Raw genomic sequence first — 12315 nt, 5'->3', positions numbered from 1 at the left:
ACACAGGGGAGCACACACGCAGGGGGCACGCATACGGAAGCATGCATGCTGGGGGGTACGCATACAGGGGGGGCACACATACAGGGGGCACGCACACAGGAGGCATGCACACTGGAGGCACGCATATGGGGGGGCACGCATGCAGGAGGGCATGCATGCAGGGGAGCACAGTCAGGAGGCACGCATATGGGAGCACGCATGCTGGGGGGCACGCATACAGGGAGGCACACATACAGGGGTCATGCATGCAGGGGGGGCACGCACGCAGGGGGCATGCACGCAGGGGACATGCATATGGGGGATGTGCATACAGGGGGCACGCACACAGGGGGCACACACACAGGGGGGCACACAGGGAGGCATGCATACAGGGAGGCACGCACGCAGGGGGCAGCTCCGTGTGCCCGCCGGCCTCGCACGGAGCAGACCACATGCTCACCACAGGGTCAGGGACCAAGGTGGGGGCAGGTCCCCCTAAGGGTCTGCCTGAGGTGAGGGGCCCTGAGTTCTCGGACTGCCGGGGCCTCAGCGAGTCCCGCAAAAGGCAAGCGCCGTCCCCATGAGTGGGGTCCATGACAGAAGCCACCTCTCTGGTGCTGAGTCAAAGTGGCAGCCGCCTGTTCCCCTAGGAGAGCGACCAGCGTGCGTGCCCCCCGGGAAGCGGGGCCACTGCTCTGCGGGCTTCTCCCAGGTGAGTGTGACCCACGATTCTGCCCCGCATGCGGACTTCAAATCTGATCCCCAAATGGGTGACTGACGACTGTCCGGCAGCACCTCAGCGGACTGGGTCCTGGTGGTTCGGAGGCCGCTTCCGGCAACGACACGCTCCCTCAGGACTGGAGGCTGCCAGAGCCCCACACACACCCACCCACCGCCACCAAGGTCCCTTCCCTCAACACTTGCTGGACAGATGGCCCGAGCATGCCAGGGGCCACCAAGGCTGTACCTGACCCTGACAGCAGCCGGGGGCCACCGAGGCTGTACCTGACCCTGACAGCAGCCCTGCGAAGCAGCCATCATCGCCCCAACTCACTGATGAGCACACTGAGGCCAAGACGCAGCACCGTAGCTGTAAAAGTTACGGGAAATCACTTTTACCCCGAGCCAGGCCCCGGGCCAAATGCCCCGAGAGCAACCTCTCTTTTAAGCTGCAAAACCACCAGGGGCAGGGACTTGGGGGCTCTCTTATAGGTGAGAAAATGAGCTGACAGAGGTGAGGCGGGTGTGCAGCGGGGCCCAGAGGGTGCCCAGGATGTGGGGTGAGGAGCACTGGGCAGGGGACCCCTCTGGCAGCTGGACAACTGGGGCTGAGGACAGGCAGTGAAGAGGCTTCCCCGGTCCCGCCCCTGCAGCCCTGCTCCAGACCCTCGGTGGCGGCTGCCCCCCACCAGGCAGCATCCCCCGAGCACCACCCTGTCCCTCCTCTCATGGGCCCCCTCCCACCGGAGGCCTACACCCAGAGAAACAGGGCTTAGCAGACAGGGCGAGACCAAGTTTAGAGTCTGGCCTATGTCTCTATACCTGAGGGGACCCCCCTCAGCCAGCCTCCCTTCCTGCACCCAGGGTGGACCCCAGGCACTGACGCTAGAGCAGCCCACACAGACCAACGGCTACACCGTGTGCCGGCACTGCGGCCGCGCTGACTGACATCTACACCCCGTGCCAGCCCTGCGTCCCACTGACTGACGGCTACACTGCGTGCCGGCACTGCACCTGCGCTGACCAACGGCTACACCGCGTGCCAGGCACTGTGCTGAGAGCTCTTCCTGAGCCACCCCCTGGTCCTTCACAACTAGAAGTGATCACACCCATTTTACAGACGAGGAAATGCGAGTTCGGAGAGGTGTAGGGACTTGCCCGATTCCCTGGGCTAACGGAAGAGGCTCAGGCCTCAGAGGCTGACAGCCTGAGTCCCAACCCTGCCTCCTCCTCTTCTCTTTGGGTCTCAGTTTATCTATAGAGCAGAGAAAATGGTCATAATTCACTTTGAACCCAGGGTCTGTGGCTTCCCGGCAGGTCTGTGGACAAACGCTTTATGTTTCCAACAATCCCTTAAAATGACCTGGACACCATTCTCCTTCCGTTGGGGGAGTTTTTAATCAGCTTCTCAGATGGGTCTACACCCTGAAAAAACGATTTGGTTCATGGCCCGGAGAAGGGTGGTCAGGAGACATACACCAGCGTGGCGTCCGCCCCGCACACACGTCCTGCGCATTAGTGATTACATAGCACCAACAAGCAGTACCCTGGGCCCCGTTTTACAGGTGTAAAAACACGCTCTGCAGGGGCAAGCCACCTGGTAGAGGTCACCGGGCTTGCGAGGGGGCGGGCGGCCCCAGCCCAGCTCTGCCGGGTGCCGGAGTCCAAGGCCTGGCCCCTTGGGTCACACCCGGGACCAGGAGGCCCCTGCTGGAGCTGAGTCGCCCTGCACTGCCCTCCGTCGGGGCAGGTCGGATGGATGCTCCAACCTGAGGTCCGTGACACTGGCCCTTGGCTGCAGGACTCTGTCCTGTTTGCAAGGTGGTAACTTCTCAGCACGTGAAGCGCACACACCAGAGCCGGACCCTCGGTGGGAATAACCCAGTCGGCCCAATTAGGTGACAGCCGAGAGCTGTCGCAGTGTGCCATCGCAGTGTGCTTCCCCCCGCCCCCGCCAACAGCCCCCTGGACAGACCTTTGTAGTGTTCTGACCATGTGACACTGAGTAAGAACACGGGCTGTGGTGCCACACAGACCTGATGTGAACCATCACTCTGCTAATGACTGGCTGTGTGACCCAGGGTAAGTTCCTCAACCTCTCTGAGCCCCAATCCCACGACTGTGAAATGGGAATGCTCATCCCTGGAAAGGCTGTGAGGAAGAGAGGGAATCCATGGAAAACATGCAGTAGGGTTCTGGTGTGGATTCCACATCACCTCAATGGAAAGGTCTAGAACAGTCGACCTTGTACCAAGCAGACACTCTGTAAGTATCCATCGTGTGGCCAGATGGACGGACAAGAGCTGCTGCTGTTTCTGAGAGTCCTAACTGACCTCTGCCCCCGACCTGCGCCGGCACCCAGGCGTCCTGGGACCTCGAATACCATCAGGGACCCTGGATCTCAACGAACAGACAACAGACGCAATTCAGAGCTCTTTTCCCCCAGAACGAGCGGCGTCAGGGGCGGCAAGAGACCTGGCTGTGGGGGTGGACGTCACGGATTCAGGACCTTTGTCACTGCCACCCAGCTGCGCGGCCTCGGGCTGGTCACCCCCTTATCTGTACGCTCCCCACAGCCTCCTCCAGATGAACTCGGGTCCACCTTCCTCTCCCCTGCCACACTCCGGCTCCAGGATCGCCTGTGGCTCCTGCTGCTGGCCAAGTCTTCCACAAACTCCACCCTGACCCATGGCTCCAGCACATGGAGTTGGATCAGAACACCGGTGCCAGAGGGGTAAAATGAGGGCTCCCTGGAGGCGGCGATGGCTAAGCTAAGAGATACAACAAGTAGCAATGTGTTCAGCAAACAGGGGTTGAGGCAGGCTCTCCGGGGGGGGCAGGAAGCACAGCAGAGGCCCACAGCAAGGCGGCACATGGAGGGGTGTGCGGTGAGCGCAGCCAGGGCACGCAGGGCCTTGTGAGCCAGGCCCAGTGGCAGGGGCTGTATCCTGAGGGCAGCGGGGAGCCACTGAGGAGTCTGGAGCAGGAGGGGCCTGCGTGTCCTGCACAGCGCCCCCTCCTGGCGGCGGCTCCCCCGGCCCTGCCTCGGCGGAGCTGGCTCTGAACCCTTGGCTGGTCCTAGGGCACCCAGCCTGCGCACACGGGGCGCACACAGCTGGCAGCAGCGCAAAGGGCCTGGGGCCTGATCAATACCGGGAAGCCGCGCTGGGCCCGCACTTACCTATTCTGATGATATCCTGGGGGCGGGCCCCGCGGGCTCCATCTGCCAGCCCGTCCTCCTCCTCCTCTTCCTCCTGCGTTAGAATCGTGGGATGTACCTTGTCCCTCGGAGGCCCTGCTGGCTCAGGGTCCGAAGCGGCCCGCGGTCTCCTCTCCACGTCCAAGTCCCCATCTTCGTCCAGCCGAGCTCCCGGCCCCTCCTGGCTGGTGGCGTCACTGCTGGGGCCCCCGCCGGGCCCAGAGGGAGGCGCCTCCCCCGCAGGACCCGAGCCACGACCGCCACCCTCGGCCCCGGAGTCTGTCTGAGAGGCGTGGCTCCACAGAAGCTTGAACCGGGACAGGAAAACTGGAAGGCAAGACGAACACACAAGGACAAGGTCTCCACGCTGCCTCCTCCTTCCAGGAAATCGGATTCCCGCCCAGCGTTGTAAACGCCCGGTGGAGGCACCCCCATGCCTGCAGAAAAGGCCCGCTGGCCTTGGCCGACATGCGGGAACCCCCGGGGGCAGCTGCGGGCCGTCAGGCGTCTCCGGTGAAGGCACTCGGCCCGTTACCTCCACCCTCCCTGCTGCTATGAAGATAGTGGCACCGGATCCGCTCTACGAACGTGGAAACTGAGACTTAGAGAAATGAAGTGGGCTGAGAAGGCCACAGCTTTGGACGCGGCTGAGGCAAGACTCAAACCCAGTCTGCTCACCCCCTAACCTGATTGATGCCCTTTGCACTACGCAGTTCCGCCTCTTAAGACCCGGAGGTCGGGGCGCCTGGGCTGCTCAGTTGGTTGAGCAGCCAACTTCGGCTCAGGTCCTGGTCCCACGGCTCGTGAGTTCCAGCCCCGCATCAGGCTCCATGCTGACAGCTCGGAGCCTGGAGCCCGTTTTGGATTCTGTGTCTCCCTCTCTCTCTGTCCCTCCCCTGCTCATGCTCTGTCTCTCTCAAAAATAAACAAACATTAAAAAAAAAAAGACCTAGAGAACAGGACAAGGCCACCAAATGGCCCTCTCCATTTGGTGGCTAGAAAGGCACTGGGACAAGTTTGAGTAGGAGCACGGGTTCCGGAGAGGCGGGCTGGAGGCGGGGTGCGAGTCCTCCATGTCCCCAGACCGTCTGACCCCGGGCCAGGCCTGGTTCTGCTCCGAGGCCCAGGCTCCCGAGTTCAGGATCCACATGGGGCACAAGGAAAGGGGAGCATTTCACACCGGGACAGGCTAACACAGGGCGATCAAAGCCCGGGAGGGTGGCCAGGGAGGACCCACGGGAAGTGACATGCGGACTCAGGGCTGTGGGGGGAGAACCGTCTGGGCAGAAAACCAGGGAGAGCAAAGGCGCTGAGGGAGCAAGCGCGTGCGGTGCCGAAGGGCCAGGGGGAGCAGATAAAGGTCAGTGCGGACACACAGGCCAGGGCCATGTCAGGCTGGGCCTCTCAGCCCGGGGTGAAGAGTTGATTTTAAGCGCAAGGGGGAGTCACTGGAGGGTCTACATCAGGGCACTGATGCGATACGCATTTTCAGAAGACCCCCCTTGGCTTCGAGGGAGATAGGAAGGGGGAACCTGGGTGGGAGGAGCTGGGGGCAAACCAGCGATGAAGGAGGCCGGGCTGGGGGCCTTGGCTCAACCCCGCCGCGTCCCCAGCATCAAGTCCTGGTGCCCCTCTCCCTCCACAAAGTAGGTGCTCAGGAAAGCAGTTTACTCTATGAAACCAGGGCGCTTAAGAAGTGGAGTGAGGTTGGGGCACCGGGGTGGTTCAGCCGGTTGAGCGTCTGACTCTTGATTTCGGCCCGGGTCATGCATGATCTCACGGTTTGTGGGATCTGGCCCCGCGGGGCTCTGTGCTGACAGCGTGAAGCCTGCTTGGGATTCTCTCTCTCTGCCCTGCCCTGGCTCACACACGTGCGTGCCCTCTCTCTCTCAATAAATAAATATTAAGAAAAAAAAAGAGAGGGAGGTGAACAGCTGGACAACCCAATCTCCCCAATCTTTTCCCCAAAGAGAGAAGCATGAGAAAGCAGCACACAGGGGGTCCGCAGGGTGCCGGGCCCCTCCGCACACACCCAGGGCCTTACCGGGCTGCCCCATGCTGTTCAGCCGCACCATGAGGTGTCTGTGGTTCGGGGTGTAGAGGTGGACGTCTGACAGCACAGTGTCACTTTTGAAGGTGACCTCGTCCATGGCCGGGCTCCACAGTGATCATGGGACGGGAGCACCTGGAAGGCAAGATCAGGCTCTCAGGGTGGCAGGTCCCAAAGGCGAACAGTGTAAACACTTACATACCTTCGCATTTCCCCAGGAGAAAACTTCCCTTAGCAATTCTCTTAATTTTCCCTAAAGGAGCAAGTCTCAGGGTCTCTGCAAGGGAGAAGAATCCAGCTAGGATGGGTCATTTTGTTCGCACTGTTTGCATAGTCATCTTTATTTACGGCGAGGGATGGGAATTTCCACTTATACTGGTATCCTTCCCTTTTAATTTCTTCCAACTTTTTCAGTTGTGAAAATTTTCAAATAGACTAGACAGTTGAGGGCATAGCATAATCAACAGCCGCTTAGATCCAAGACCATCGACGCCTTGTCATATGGGGTCAAATGATCTATCTGGGTTTTTGCCCCCCGAACTGAGAGCAAATTCTAGACATTCTACCCCCGAATTCCTCTACAGTGTGTGTCCTAAGACATGTTCTTGCACAACCACAAGACTGTCCGCAGACCTAAGATAATGGACTCCTTTGTATCAAAACTCCGTCCATAGCCAACTTTCTCCGTTTCTCATGCAAGAGTCTTTCATAGCTGGTCGTGCCTAAAACAGTATTCAATTCACAAATTCAATTCAATTTACAGGCCGCATTTATTTATTTTCCCTTTAGTATTTTTGTTTTTTTACTCTAGAACTTGACCCCAGCAGCGCCAAGGCCCTGTGTTGCTTTGAAACTTTCTTTTTAAATTAAAAAAAAAAAAAAAAAAAAGAGTAGATGCGAAGGAAAAGCAACCCAGGGGCGCTCCCTGTTTGGGGACATGCAGATACGGGAAATTACACAGGTCAACGGCTGAAACTGGAAACGCATGTTTGAGGCAAAGCGGCCAGAATGGGAAGGCCCCGCCCTCAAACCGGATGGTCCTCTTCATCAAAGAGCATCACACAGCAACGCCAAGAGACCCGTCTGTGATGCTGGGCAGAGCAGGTGTAAACCCCAGCCTCCCACCTCCTGATTAGGAGACCAGGGGAGACTGTATCACCGCCCTGGACCCGGGTCTCCAGCTATACTGTCACTGGGCTGGGTTACTGGGGCGTGAAGCACTGAGCAGCGTCCCCGGTCTGCAGCTGTTAACTCCGTGTCTTGGGGATGGCTTCCGGCGCCGGCCCGAGCCTGCCCAGAACCCCTGGGCGTGTGTGCGCTAGCCCTGCGTCCTCGGCATGTCATGAACCTCTCAGGCCTCCATGTCCGCAGCTGGAAAATGGGATGAAAACTCCGGCTGCCCTGGCAGTCTGAACTCACGGAACGGTCACAGTCTGAGCACATGTAACAGGAGTCCCGACAGGTAAGGACCTGCCGTGGGGGAGCCAAAGTTTCACAAAAGCTTCAAAAAATTTTCTTTGTGAAAAAGCCGACAGCTTGTGAAATTCGTCTCCACGCTGGCTCTTCCCACTGGACGCTGCAGGCCAGCCCAGAGCAAGTGGGTGGTGAAGGGAGGCTGCGAAGCTAGTACCACGATGGAGGATTTCCTGATGCCGATGAAAGTGACGGAGGAGAAATGCTCCAACCTCAGGTGAAAGCCCTCAGCCAACGAGGATCGGAAAAGTTAGGCCGGATCCCAGAAAAGGACTTCATGTCTTAAAGCTGGACTCGGCTCTCCCAGCACTGAAAGATGTCCTGGGGGGTAAAGTGGGGGTGTCCACATGTAGTTTGGGGGGAGGGGGAAGATCCTCCGTGAGGATGCTGGGAAAAGTGAAACATGAGCCAGAGGAAGCGGTTTACTGCCACAGCGCAATTTCGTTGGAAAAACGACATCCCACAAAGGGATCGACTTTTCTTAAATACGAACAAAAGTAAAACTCATACTCTTCATTTCGAGTTGCATTTTCAGTTTTAAAATTCAAACTACCCAGGCTTCCTGAAATGTGCCCTACACCTGAGTCCCAGGAAGAGGAATCCCTTCAAAGGGCTTCTAGAACCCACTGTGTGGAACCAGGCCGGTCTTGTCCCTACCTCGGGGCCTGTGTAAGGATCACAGGAGACAACGATGGGTTTTAAGGTCCAGGTCACATAAAGAACGGTAGTGAGTATCAGTCATTATAGCAAGAATAACAATCACGGACGAATGTGCTGGAAGACAGAAAAAAGGCAACAATAGCTTTTCCATTTGCGAACGGCTGTCTCAGCGTCTCTGGGGATGCTACAAACGGACGCGCTTCAGCCCCCTCTCCTCGCTGGGAAAGGGGACCCGGGACGCAGATGGGACGCCCTCCGACGTCCTCGGGGCTGCAAGTTCATCCCGCAGCCCGTGCTGACAAGGGCGTCCGTGGCGGGCTCTTTAAGGCTGTGGGGGCCAGCCTCCGCCGCCGTCACCCTCTCTGCGGTGGTGGCCAGGCGCGGGACAGGGCAGGGCAGGGGGTGAAGACCGGGAAGCTGGAGGGACCACCGCCCAGGGGTGTGGGGGCGGCGCGCAGAGTTGGGAGTCAGGGGCCCCACGGACCTCCTCCTCCCCCGAGGCTCTTTCCGTCCCGCCGCCTCCGTGAACCCCTTTCAAAAGGCAGTCATAGTTCGGCCTCGCCCGCCCTTCTTAAGCCGGAACCGAGGGGGCTGCCTGGACCCGGGACAGAAACCCACAGGACAACAGGGCTCCTTCGCCCAACACCCTTGCTCGGAAGGGAACACTGAGGACGAGCTGGGACTTCGGCTTTGGGTCCGTCGGAGCTCAATCTCGAGGCCGGGCTCGCTGCCAGGAGGCTCCCTGCGCTTGGCGCATCCCGCCGCCTCTCCCAGCAACTTACCGAACTCGGGTACCAGGACGGAGGTCGGGCGAGTGCCCTCATGCCCCGGCTCAGGCGGCCGCCATTATACGCGGCCTGCGCATGCGCTGCCCCGCCCCCCGCGTGCCTCGGCCAGCGCCGCGCCGTAGCCACGCCCACCTGCCGGAGCGGCTGGGGTGGGAGAGGCCCCGCGGGAACTTTCTGGGCTCTTCCTTTTTTTTTTTTTTTTTTAAGTTTTTTTCTTTATAGTTTATTTATTTTTGAAACAAAGAGAGATAGAGACCTAGCGGGGGAGGGGCAGAAACAGAGGAAGACACAGAATCTGAAGCAGGCTCCAGGCTCTGAACTCTCAGCACAGAACCCGATGTGGGGCTCAAAGCCACGAACCGCAAGATCATGACCTGAGCCCAAGTCAGACGCTGAACCGACTGAGCCACCCAGGCGCCCCTCCCTGGACCCTTTCTTAACAGGAAACTGGTGGCCCTTGGTCCCTAGTACTTTGTCCCTTTCTCCATTCATGAGGCCTGACACAGACCTGCCATGGTGGGCCATGAGGGTCCTACCTTAAGTTATGGCCCAGTGGCAATCCTACATTGGGGTCACCTCTTCCAGGAAGCCTTCCTTGATTACCCTTCCTCCAGCTCATGTTGACAAGTGTCTGGGCTCTCCCAGTCCTTTATGCTTCACCCATCAGAGCATCTGTGACTTCGGTTATCAAGACCCGTTTACCTGTCTCCCTCACTAGCTGTTGCCTTGGGGGCAGACGCCGCTGCTGGTTCCTATCTGCAACCCATGCTAGACTTCTCCCTCTCTGAAAAGGATAACAGAATAATGCTGGTAAAGCTGTCAGCATCATCCTGGGCATGAGTACCCTAGAAATGCCACTTATAAGGGGTTTTCTTGGAGAAGCTTTTATTTTTATTAAAAAAAAATTTACCTCTGCTCTTTCCACTGTATTCAACCCCATGTGTCAACCCCACGTAGAGCAAAAATGATGCTGTTAGTTTGTTCAGAGAGCCCTGACTTCACTTTGAGAGATAGATTGACTCCCAGAGCAGGTGAAATTCTCAATTCTGTCCACTCCTGGCGAGTGGGAAGTGCATCTTTCCGCTGCGCCACCAGAGAACCTTTCTTTATGACGTCCACGTGCCAAAACTAAATGCAGAGATGCTCTGCAGCTGAGCTGCGGTTACCTGTTTCTTAGCGGCACTTTGAAATCTGAGCCGGTGTAGGATCGTGGCCTTGGCATTCAGGAAAATGGTACGAGGGCTGACCATCAGTCCTCTGGGCATCATGGCTGTATTGAGTAGGGACCTCCAAGAACATGTTGTGGTTTGAAATGCTGAATGTGGTGGACAGGGAATGGGCTGGACGATGGAGAAAAGCAGGGTCAGGAGGAACCTCGAGCAGTGTAAGGGGGGCAGGGGCTGGAGGTGTGGGCCCTGGACTTGAGCTGACCTGGGATGGAGCACTCCACCCCCCCGCCCAGGAGACTATGGACTGTTATACCCAGATTTTAATACCACCCCCCAAAACCAGAAACCGCCAGGGAGACCGAATCACGCATGCAAAAGCAAAGGGCTTTATGACAAATTTAGGCCCGGCCAGCCTAAACTCGGGCTCATAGACTTCAACAACACACTGGACCCACGTGGAGCGAGCCCCGAACATGGCGGGGCAGGGCCTTTTATGAGTTTGGGAAGGGGGAGTTACAGGAAATTGTGACACAGGTACAGGGGTCCAAACATTATAGCATCACACCATTGACAGTAACTTTAACCAATTACAGAGTGGACCCAGAACCCTCAGGTAGGGCCTGACTAGGACCCTCAGGTAGGGCGTGACTAGTCTTAACCTCCATCTTTAGGCCCGCCCCCAGAAATGTTAATGGTGTTAGCTGGCCTTCAAGGTCAGAGGGGAAACTTGAATCAGACCTGCATCCTTACAGGACCAGCACTCAGAGCTCGGGCTTCCTTCCACAGGGCAGGATTGTCCAAAGCCTTCTCCTTGGCAATGCCGTCCCCGATGTCGGCACCCCCCAGAACAGAAAATGGGGGACGATTATTTGAGGGTCAGAATGCAGATGCCCCTTTCACTTTGTTCCAGCCTTTGTGGTCTGTCTTCTTTCCCTCTCTCCAATGCTCATTTTCCTCTGTTTTAGCCACAATAGAGGGTCCGCAGATCTCACGGATGCACTTTGATGATGATGAAGGGCTTCGGCAGGGGCTCCTTTTATCTTGGGAAAATGTCACAAACCAAATCTGATCAACACGGAGCAGCCAGGGGCTGGTGGAGGGTCCACGTCTTCCAGAGTGGGCTTCGAAGCCCCCCCAGCCCAGGAGTGCAGCCCGGGAGCTCACACCCGGCTGGACCTCCCTGCCCCGCTCCCGCCCTGCAGCCCAGAACGAAGCACCCAAGCCCAGGGCCCTGCCGGGTGCTTCTGTGCACCACCTCTGACTCTCCAGGCCGCCCGAGGCATGCCAAAGGCTGCTTCAGCTCTCTAGTGCTGAGTAAAAAGCAATGGTAAAAGTTAGGGTTCAGGGCTACCATTTTGTTCTGCTCATAAATGCGTGGGGCAGGGATTCAGGAAGGATCCATCCAGGCTGTTTGTCTCTGACCCATGGGTTCGGAGCTGGAGGAGCTGAGGCTGAGGATCTGCTTCTGGGTGGCTCTTCACGCTGGCGTCTGGAACATTCCCGCTCCCTGATCTCGGTCTCTGTCTCTCTCTACGTGGGTGGACACCCTCCAGCGCCTCTCCACGTGCCATGGGGGAGGGGGGAAGGAGAGGGGTGTCTCAGGGTGGCCCAGAGACGGCTATGCGTTTGGCTTCTCCTAGAGCCAGGGTTCCTGGTGACCCAGGGGGCACTTGTAAGACGGCTTCTGTCTGCTCTAGGAAGTGTCACAGTAGTGCTTCCGCTGCATTCTGGCGGTCAGGAAGCCTCTAGGCCAGTGCAGGTTCAAGGAGGCTGAGACCCCCCTTCCCTCCCCCCCAGCGGTGGGAGAGGCCGGTGGGGGAGGATCTGGGAGGGGAGCTGCCCCCACCATCTATCCATCTCCTGCGAACAGTGCTGGGAGATCTCTCTGAGCCTCACCTGTAAAATAGGGTGAATTTCTCAAGACCCACAGAGGAGTGAAAACACAGGGTATCTGTCTTTCTCTGCCCGACTTACTTCACTCAGCCTAATACCTTCCATCTGCGTTGCTGCAAATGGCAGCGTTTCATTCTTTCTCATCGCCAAGTAGTATTCCATTGTATATGTAAACCACATCTTCTTGATCTATTCGTCAGCGGATGGACATTTAAGTTCTTGCCATAATTTGGCTAGAGAGGGAGGAAGGCAAACCATAAGAGACTCTTAAATACAGAGAACAAACTTGAGTTGGCAAACAGAGGGGGAGAGGGGAAGGTGGGGGGAAGGGCATGGAGGAGGGCACTTGTTGGGATGAGCACTGGGTGTTGTATGTAAGCGATG

The 12315-nt window shown here is 57.9% G+C and overlaps 1 protein-coding gene across 2 annotated transcripts in view; it reads right to left on the bottom strand.

The window, feature by feature from the left end:
- The window catches only part of METTL22 (methyltransferase like 22), a 16787-nt gene extending 7838 nt beyond the window's left edge, over nucleotides 1–8949 (bottom strand). The window contains exons 1-4 of one of the 2 annotated variants that reach the window (XM_029947696.1): nucleotides 8864–8949; nucleotides 8079–8195; nucleotides 5943–6083; nucleotides 3881–4225 (exon numbers count right to left, since the gene is read on the bottom strand). In XM_029947696.1, the coding sequence (XP_029803556.1) occupies nucleotides 3881–4225; nucleotides 5943–6048 (451 nt within the window). In that variant the 5' untranslated portion in view covers nucleotides 6049–6083; nucleotides 8079–8195; nucleotides 8864–8949. The remainder of the gene's footprint in view (nucleotides 1–3880; nucleotides 4226–5942; nucleotides 6084–8078; nucleotides 8196–8863) is intronic. The other variant, XM_029947695.1, reaches the window with a different exon arrangement.
- Between the last annotated feature and the right edge of the window lie 3366 nt (nucleotides 8950–12315).

This window comes from Suricata suricatta, chromosome 8 (genome assembly GCF_006229205.1).
Source record: "Suricata suricatta isolate VVHF042 chromosome 8, meerkat_22Aug2017_6uvM2_HiC, whole genome shotgun sequence".
Classification (NCBI taxonomy): domain Eukaryota; kingdom Metazoa; phylum Chordata; class Mammalia; order Carnivora; family Herpestidae; genus Suricata; species Suricata suricatta.
This window is presented reverse-complemented; position numbering and strand designations above follow the sequence as displayed.